The sequence below is a fragment of the Mytilus galloprovincialis genome, chromosome 4, assembly GCF_965363235.1.
Source record: "Mytilus galloprovincialis chromosome 4, xbMytGall1.hap1.1, whole genome shotgun sequence".
Classification (NCBI taxonomy): domain Eukaryota; kingdom Metazoa; phylum Mollusca; class Bivalvia; order Mytilida; family Mytilidae; genus Mytilus; species Mytilus galloprovincialis.
The window spans coordinates 99,209,543-99,219,530 of record NC_134841.1 but is presented as its reverse complement, the minus strand read 5'-3'; the positions used below and the strand labels follow the sequence as shown (position 1 = coordinate 99,219,530).

The window sequence follows — 9,988 nt, the reverse complement described above, 5'->3', positions numbered from 1 at the left end:
TGATTTTTCTACTCTTTATACTACACTTCCACACTATCTTATTAAACAAAAGTTTTCCTATTTAGTTAAATGGTCGTTTGGTAAAGCTGAATGTAGATATATTTGCTGCAACTTATTTAAAGCCTTCTTCTCTAATGAGAAAGATAAATATGCTAGATATACTTACTGGAGGTGTGATGAGATGATTGAAGCTGTTAATTTTCTCCTTGATAATATTTATGTACGTTTCGGCAACAAAGCTTATCGACAGGTTGTAGGTATCCCCATGGGCACTAATTTGCCCCTTTAATAGCAGACTTGTTTTTGTACTGTTACGAATCACAGTTTATGACTAAACTCAGTAAAGACCCGTCCAAATTGCATTTAATTGATAAATTCAACAACACTTACCGTTATCTTGATGATATTTTTTCGTTAAATAATCAAGAATTTTCCCAATATACTGCTGAAATTTACCCCAAGGAACTTACTTTAAATAAATCAAATGTATTCGGTAATAACTGTCCTTTCCTGGATTTAGATATTTCGGTTTTAAATGGGAAACTCCACACTAAAATTTACGACAAAAGAGACGATTTTTCGTTCCCTATTGTTAATTTTCCATTTTTAGATGGTGATGTTCCTTTGGCACCATCTTACGGTGTTTATATTTCACAACTTGTTCGCTATGCCCGTGTCTGTTGTGACGTTTTTGATTTTAACGAACGCAACCTATGTATTACTGGTAAATTATTAAACCAGGGATATCGTTACCATAAATTACTGAAAACCTTTACTAAATTTTTCCATAGATATAAAGATTTGGTTTTGAAGTTTGGATGTCTTCTTCTTATCTTAATCCTCTTCATGTTCTTGAACACATAAGGCATCAACAAGGGACCTCCAACTCGTTCTATCTTTCGCGATTTTTTCTATTTGATTCCAGGTGTATTAACCATGCCTTTTTATCTCTGCTGCTATATCTCTTCTCCATGTGCCTTTCGGTCTTCCAGGCTTTCTTGTCCCTTGTGGTGTCCATGTCAATACCTTTTTCACATGCCGGTTATCCATTCGCAGTATATGTCCAATATATTTCCAACTCCTTCTGATGATCTCGTTCACTATATTCTTCACACCTGTTCTTTCTGGTAGTTCACTGTTTGAAATAACATTTGGCCATCTGATGTTAATTATTCGTCTCAAACAGCGTCCTTCGAATCCTCTAATTCGACTTTCTACTTTTTTGGTTGTTCTCCATGTTTCTGAACCGTACAGCAGAACTGATCTAACATTGCTCACATACAATCTGATCTTTGTCTTCCTGGATATTTTGTTGTTTTTCCATATGTTATTCAGGTTTTTGAATGCAGAAGCTGCTTTGCCAATACGGATGTTAACTTCTTCTTTAATATTTCCTTCTGCATTTACTCTACTACCAAGATAATTGAATGAGTTTACTTGTTCCAGTTCTTTTCCGTTCACTGTTATTGCTTTATTGTTCTTTGTACCTATCTTCATCACCTTAGTTTTCTTTGCATTTATCTTCAGTCCTACTTTCGCTGCCTCTGATGTAACTGTATCTGTCTTTCTCTGCATGTGCTCATGTGTATGAGAAAAGAGGCTGATATCATCAGCAAAGTCCATGTCCTTTAAAAATGTTGTTAGTCCCCACTGTATACCATGATTTTCATTTGTTGTCTTCTTCATTACCCAGTCAACCACCAATATAAAGAGAAAAGGAGATATTATGCATCCCTGTCTTACTCCAGATGTTATTAAAAACCAATCTGATAGTTTTCCATCATGTCTGACTGCACATCTAAAACCATCATACATTTCCATAATGATGTTAATTATTTTCTGTGGAATTCCATACATACTCCTGATGTACCAAAGTGACTCTCTATGGACGCTATCAAAGGCTTTTTCAAAATCCACATAATTTATATATATGGGTGACCTTCATTCTAGTGCCTGTTCTATAATATTTCTCAGTATGAGGATGTTATCTATACATGCACGGTTTGTTCTAAATCCACTTTGTTCTTCCCGTAGAATGGAATCGATTTTGTCTTTGATTCGTTCTAAAATTATTCTACAAAGTATCTTACCAGGCACTGATAGTAAAGTAATTCCACGCCAGTTGTTACAATCTGTAAGGTTACCTTTCTTTGGTAGTTTTATGATGATACCATCTTTCTACTGAGTAGGTAGTATTTCTTTTCTATTGGTGGTGGAGCTTCCTCTGTCCTGTCAACTGAGATTTCTGGTTCAGGTCTATTCAACACCTCTTCAAAATGCTCTTTCCATCTTTCCAGTTGTTTCTCAAATTTGCATATTGTCTGACCATCTTTATCTTTGATGTTAGTACTGTTGGTATTTACTCTGCCACTAAGCTGTTTTGTAATGTTATATAGCTTTTTCATAGATATAAAGATTTGGTTTTGAAGTTTGGATGTACCTGAAAACTTATTTCAAACGGGATAGCACATCCTCATTTTACGGAAATGTTGTTAACCGTGCCCGGAAATTTAGTAATGATCCATGTAAACGTGTCGCTCCTTTAAAAAAAACTTATTCTAAAAGGTTACCTATTCAACACCGTAATAAGATCATTGAATATTGTTTTTATTGGAAAAATATTGATTTTGTTATCAGTAGATTAAAAGCTAACTAAATTTTACTAGTATGTTATATATATATATATATTCATGGATCTACAATCTGTCGATACCTGTAACGTGGCATTGCACAAGGTCATGTTTTTCTCTGGCTGTTTATGATGTCTTTACACTAAATCCATTGGATGTTGGATGTGTACGGATTGATAGTTTAGTCTTAGATGCATGATTTTTTTATTAGTTGTTAGTGGCTTTGAACTAGCTGTCAGATAACTGCGAGTACTCTCAGATCTGTTCATTGTGTCTTTTTGTGTCGGGATGTATAAGTACCGGCCACGTCCACTTATATTTTTGTCCATCTGATGAGTTAAGCCTTTTTCAACTGATTTTTATAGTTCGTTATTATGTTGTACTGTTATACCACTGTCCCAGGTTAGGGGATGGTTGGGATCCCGCTATCATGTTTAACCCCGCCACATTTTTTATGTATGTGCCTGTCCCAAGTCAGGAGCCTGTATATTCAGTGGTTGTCGTTTGTTTATGTGTTACATATTTGTTTTTCGTTCATTTTTTTACATAAATAAGGCCGTTAGTTTTCTCGTTTGAATTGTTTTACATTGTCTTATCGGGGCCTTTTATAGCTGACTATGCGGTATGGGCTTTGATCATTGTTGAAGGCCGTACGGTGACCTATCATGTTGTTAATGTCTGTGTCATTTTGGTCTTTTGTGGATAGTTGTCTCATTGGCAATCATACCACATCTTATTTTTTATACCTTAGCTGTATTTGACAAAACTTATAGGAATTTTGGTCCTCAATGCTTTTCAACATCGTACTTTATTTGGTCTTTTTTTTTTTTTGGGGGGGGGGGATTCGAGTGTCACTGATAAGTTTTGTGAATACGAAACGTGCGTATGGCTTTTATACAAAAATTAATCCTGGTATCTATGATAAGTATATTAAAGTCTGCCTCATATTTTGACTTACATCAATAAAATTGACAAATGAGGGTCGGTTGAAAACAAAACTTTACGAAAAAGAGATGATTTCAGCTTTCTAATTGTGAACTTTCCATTTCTATGTAGCAACATTCCAGCAGCGCCGGCATACGGAGTATATATGATCTCCCAATTGGTACGATATTCCCGGGCTTGTATTTTCTATCATGATTTCCTTGATAGAGGGTTGCTGCTCACAAGGAAGCTATTAAACCAAGAGTTCCAAATGGTGATGTTGAAAGCATCCCTTCGTAAATTTTACGGACGCCATCACGAGTTTGTTGACCGTTATGGAATTACCGTTTCACAGATGATATCGGATATGTTCCTTACGTCGTAACTAAAATACCCTTCCCTTTTCATGAATGTGACCAACCGACTATTTACCGGTTTTGTAATTACATGAGCAACACGACGGGTGCCACATATGGAGCATGATCTGCTTACCCTTCCAGAGCACCTGAGATCACCCCCAGTTTTCTGTTGGAACAAAACGAATGTTATTGAAGATAAAGCACATTAAATTTACTACTAAGGATGTACATTCTGGGGGAAGTGGATGAGATTGTAGTTACGACAGTTGAAAAAAATTCGTCATCATCTGCGACACAGATATTCCATAACGGTCAACCAACTCATGATCGCGTCCATAAACTATGCGAAAGATGATTTCAACTTCATCACTTGGAACTCTTTGTTTAATTCCTCCTTGTGAACAGCAACACTTTTCAAAGGAAAGCCATAATAGGAAGTACAAGGCCTGGAAAATCGTATCAACTGGGAGATATCTAATCCGTATGCAATCGCTGCTGGAATATTGCTTCATAGAAACGGAAAATTTACAATTGAGAAGCTAAGTCACCTCTTTTGTCGTAAAGTTTTGTTTTCAACCGACCCTCATTTCTAGATATTAACTTAAATAGGAGACAAGCTTTATCTGTTGTTTCCTTTATCTCAAGTTCGATAAATAGATGCGTTCAACATATTCACCAAATTTCAAATTATGTAGAGAGAACATCATCTTCAGCGGAAAGTGAAATTAAAGGATACCGATATTTTTTCTTTCTTCCTAAGAAGTTCTTGATATATGAAGTCAGCCCTAAATAAAGAAAGGAAAAGTCGACAAGAAGAGGAGCACAGTTGGTTCTCATGGGAATTACAATTGTTTTGTTGAAAACCACTTTCTCCAAACGTAACAAATATGTTTTAATCAAGAAACCCTGCATCTTGATAATGTCAAATAAAGATTTAAATAATCAGTCAATCTTTGTTTCATAAAAAAAAGTCAACAAAGATAAAAACAAAAATATCATCTTGTTTTAAGAAAAGAAAAAAATTACATGGAAAACAAAAACTGGTTCAGTGAAACTTACATCATCAAGATTCTCATTTATTTTGTTTGCAACACATAAGCTTGTTTTTGTATTTCCAAGAAAAAGTTGTTGTCCTTATGGGAAAAAACTGTCCTTCTTTTCTCATCGGGTTTTTTCTTTATGCACATGAGGCGTACATCAAACAGATGATTTTTAAGAGGGGAAAAAGATGACAGAAATATCATTCAACTTAAATTTTCTCTGTACTGTAAAGTGTATTTTTTCACTGAATAATTGAAAGTTTGGTGACTATATTGATTTCATTTATCACAATAGAACTACATATGCAGTTAAATCTGCTTCACCTCTAATAACTTAAAATCTGTAAATTGATAGTGAAGGTCTTGAACTCTACAAACAAGGAAATTCTGCTATTATTTACATTCCATTTTAATGTAGTAGCATTATATCAGTACATGCATATACATGTAATACAAGATCAGATAGATTGTATTTCCAATAGAGGACCCATTATAGTCATAGTCAGTACATTGTTTTTATATCACACAATTGCAATAGACAATACACAAGAATAGAAAGAAAAGAAAAAATGAAATGAAATGTAAATTGAGTGAATAAAACATGTATAGTCACGTAAACTAGTATATGTTTAGTGTTTCTTGACCATACACCAGAAGCAGCATCACATCCATTATAAAAATACCTTTTTGAGTCAAGTCCTCCTAGTGACTGATGCATATGAACAAATAGTATTGTTGTTTATATGCAGTGGTCTATCGGGGCTGCATTTTGTTTTAATCCTTCACGCGTGATCGAGAGTTAACGTCCTGTTAAATTGGAAATACAGGATGGTCTTATATTAATTTGTCTTATACATAAACAAATAAATGGAAAAAACCTAAGATATGGAGTGTACAAATAATGACGAAAACACTAAGAGAAATTCCTATATATTAAGAAGAACATTGCTTAAGCACCCTTCACAGTACCTCACTGGCTGTTATCTGTATATATCATCTGCACGCGCCTTCTGATTATACATACTAAACAACCTCTTCATGTGATCTATCAGCTGCAGATGGCCAGAACCTAGTAAGTATTTCTCATAACAGTTCAATATTATCTTGATATTTTGGTTACAATACTGTTTTTTTTTAATAACTTCGAAAACTAATGTTAATTTGGCAGCATGTCAATTATATCGTGTATGTTTGAAATTAATCCTCGCTGCATTCAAAAATAGATCATGTAATCGCAGGGTATCAGAATAAGATTTTTTAATATTAGTCACACTTACAATGGATATAAACATCTAGCTGTAGTCACACAAAAATATTTGCTTTCGATTGAAACAAATTTAACAGTAATTTTATATGCAGCAATCAATTCGTTCAATAAATAATTGATGAAATCTGCAAGACATTCCGAAACACAAATACACATTGTAAACATGCAGTTGCAGATAAGATATTTGTGTTTCATGTTGCTTTCATCTTAATTTTACAGATCAGAGTAATGCAGGTTGACTCCGAACCAACTGGAACTAATAGCAGTATTAGTTGTGGCAGTAATACTAATAGCAATAACACAACTATTTCGAATTCAGAGGTATCTAAAGCAGTACATAGAGGACATACACGTTCTTTTTTCGGGAAAATGGCCGCAATCCCAACGCAGCACAGCAACACAGATTTATCGACACAAAAAGCGATACTTGAACAGCTCTTCTTGAAAAAGGAAATAGAGGGTGATTTTTGGTACGTTGTTGTCGCCGAATGGTTAGAGCAACTAAAGCGTTATACTGGAATTTCAAGTTCTAGAAAGTTTTTATATCACTCGAGGTCACACCCAGGTCCGATTATAACAAGACGAGATTACGCCCATACAGTGGATGTTGTCCACGAGGACGCATGGAGGATGTTAATTCAGTGGTATGGTATAGCAGAAGGTCATCGACCAATGAAACTTGTCGTCTACGCTTATTCCCGGGCACAGGAGATCGAACATAATTTGAACTCATTCAAAATAATGTTGGCCAATGCACCTGCTGAAGAGTTCCATAATGTAAGGTTTAGTAAACTTGAAAAGGTTGGTCATCTAGAATGGAAACTAAGAGATATTTATCAGATTCATAAAAATGAAAAAAGTCGCATTTGGGCAAAGTCTGACTCGGATAGTGAATGGCAGCTATTGTTAGACAGAGACAAATCTGTAGGCAAAGCTCTGATGATAGACTCGGATTTCACTAGACCAATTATTGCTATGGAAATATGTAAAGGAGATGGTGTTTGGAAAAATAGTCCAGGCTCGTCAGATTGTCCTCAGGACACATCTATTGGTCCTCTGTATGAACGAAATATTTTCGATGATATAACAAGTAACTGGGAAGTTGATATTCACGAACAAATAGACCACCTTGGAAAGAGTATGATCGACAACTTACATGTTAACTTTAATGCTTTTGTCCAAAGGGCTAAAGAATATGTTGACGAAAGAGATACGAATCTTAGGCATAGGGAACGAAATCTGTGCATGCGCGAAAACTATGTGGACAACATGGAAAAAACGATGAAAGAAAAAGAAAGAAAACTTGACTCTGCTCTCCAGGACTACGAGAATCTCATAAGAATCAATGAAGAAAAGATAGAAGCGTTTGAAATTGAACATCTGAAGAAAATGGAAGAAATGGAAGTTGCGTTTGATCGTCGACTAATAGACATGAACAAACAAAGAGATGAGTTTGAGAGAGAAAGAGAGAACTTTCATCATGAACTACAGGTGAGAATGTCATTGGTTTGGTCTAAAATATTCAAAACAAATAAATACCGTAACCATCAATATATGATTAAAGGCGAATATTTACATTACTATAAACTTGTTTCAAATGAAAAAATAATTATTAAATAACTTTTGACGTACATTACATAAAATGCAGGATTTAACATTTCAAATATTGGATCTTTTCATTCTGAAAAAGTACAATCACAGAAATACTGAACTCCGAGGAAAATTCAAAACGGAAAGCCACTAATCAAATGGCAAAATCAAAAGCTCAAACACATCAAACAAATGGATAACAAATGTCATATTCCTGAATGTAAGTTTAATACCGTTTTGACTGGTTTCTTTAGTATATAATAAGTTTGCGCTTTAACTACATACGGGTTAGATGTTAGTTTACAGCATTAGAAACCATAATGAAATCATGTTTAAATAATTTGTATATATAGGGTACCAAACAAAGAACGAACATTTTGATAACGATTCGCTCTGTGTAATTATTTTTTTTCAGAAAATGTCAGAAATGTACAGAATTCAAGAAAACAAGATAAAACTGGATATTGGTGGACAACAGTTTTCGACATCGTTAACAACATTGACACGTGATTCTTCCTCTATGTTAGCTGCCATGTTCAGTGGACGCCATCAACTTAAAACTGAACCGGACGGTAGTCATTTCATTGACCGAGATGGAACTCACTTCCGATACATATTGAATTTTCTGCGTGATGGTTGCATTAAAGAAGGCACACTTCCACCCAGTGAGTTCATTCTACGCGAGCTATTGGCAGAGGCAGAGTTTTATCAAATTTCTGGACTTGTCGAATATTTAAACACTTTGCTTTTTAAGACCGACGACTCTGGAGATACGCACAGCCTCGTTTAAGCAATTATTTGAGAAATTTGCCAATGCCAATGTTACTTATAAATAGTTGATTTATCACGAAATGTCTTAAAGCCAAACATGAACATACTAATTAGGGAGTAGTGAGACTTAACTTGCACCTGCTACTGCCATGCTAGAGTGTTGAATATGTATATATATGCATTTGTAAACATAATAATATACTTTTTTTTGGATGAATAAACCTTTTAGTATCATCCTTTGGTGAATTCTGCATTAAAGTATTTTTTTTTTTACTTTTGTGCACTAGTCACGAGGAGGTTAAGACGGTATCTAAAATCCCACTTACTAACATGTCCAAGTGCATTTGCCCTTGGTCTCTTTTCCATTTTAGTGACTTGTATTTTTTATTCCTTCAACTTGCTTTTCTGGATAAGAGACAAGGTAGACCTCTGTCAGCAAACTATTTCCATTCTCAATTTTATATGGTGGAATTATCAAGTTAAATTATTTAACTATTTTTATTGGCACTGTGGCATGGCAGTAAAATCAAAGATACAAAACTTTGAAAGAACTAAAATAACTATAACAATTGTTTTATGTTCTGACATCTTATATGATTATATATATTCTATGATATTATCTCATCCGCTTTATGTGAATTATAATTTTAATTTTATCTTCATTATATGTTTATATGTTATGAATGAGAATGTATTGTTGTCATTTTGTCCCGTCAAGGTTCCTTAATTGGGAAGTAAAGAACTTTGAACTTTGAACTTTGTAGAATAAATGCTTTTTGATTCATATTAACTTTTTTATGTTTAACACATTTACACGTAAGGTTGCAAGGAAAGAGGATGTGTGTGTCGTACTTACAACCGAGCTTATAACATACATATTTAACCAAATATTCTATAGCATGTATCGATCATATATGGGCACAACTACATCCCTTTATAAGCAGACCAGCTTTATGGTCAAATTCTAGTAAAGATTTGTATAAATTTCATTTGAGTGATGAAATTGATAACACTTATCGTGCCCTTTATGACAATGTTCCCCTTTGAACCAAATATTTTCTAACTGTACTCCAAAGATTTACCAACGGGTACTTGCTTTAAATAAATCCAATATTAAGCGCAATAGCAGTACTTTTCTAGATTTGGATATTTGTATTGGAGTTTCCCATGGGAAATAAAAAAATATTCGCGACAAAGAGAAGATTTTTCATTTTGAAGGAGGTCAGGATATTCTTTTGCCCATCTTTTGGCGTGTTTATTCCCACCTAGTTAATTATGCTCGTATCTGTAGGGACGTCTTTAAAAATTAACATATTAATTTTTGGCTGTACCTGTAGAATTCTTATTCAAAACGGCATTCTGGGCGCATTGCAATTAAGCTAGTATTTTTTTTAAACACAGTATTCC

General features: G+C 34.4%; 1 protein-coding gene across 1 annotated transcript; it reads left to right on the top strand.

The window, feature by feature from the left end:
- Positions 1-5,937: 5,937 nt before the first annotated feature.
- On the top strand, positions 5,938-9,691 carry LOC143073583 (uncharacterized). The gene is made up of 3 exons (XM_076249225.1): positions 5,938-6,025; positions 6,440-7,711; positions 8,226-9,691. The coding sequence occupies exons 2-3, from the start codon at positions 6,449-6,451 to the stop codon at positions 8,598-8,600; spliced, it is 1,638 nt and encodes a 545-aa protein (XP_076105340.1). The 5' UTR covers positions 5,938-6,025; positions 6,440-6,448; the 3' UTR covers positions 8,601-9,691.
- Positions 9,692-9,988: the final 297 nt, after the last annotated feature.

What these genes read in the sequence shown, in the direction of transcription:
- LOC143073583 (XM_076249225.1), top strand. Translation starts at nt 6,449, where the DNA reads ATGCAGGTTGACTCCGAACCAACTGGAACTAATAGCAGTATTAGTTGT. An exon ending in ACTTTCATCATGAACTACAG is followed by an intron (nt 7,712 to 8,225) that starts GTGAGAATGTCA and finishes ATTTTTTTTCAG; the next exon opens with AAAATGTCAGAAATGTACAG.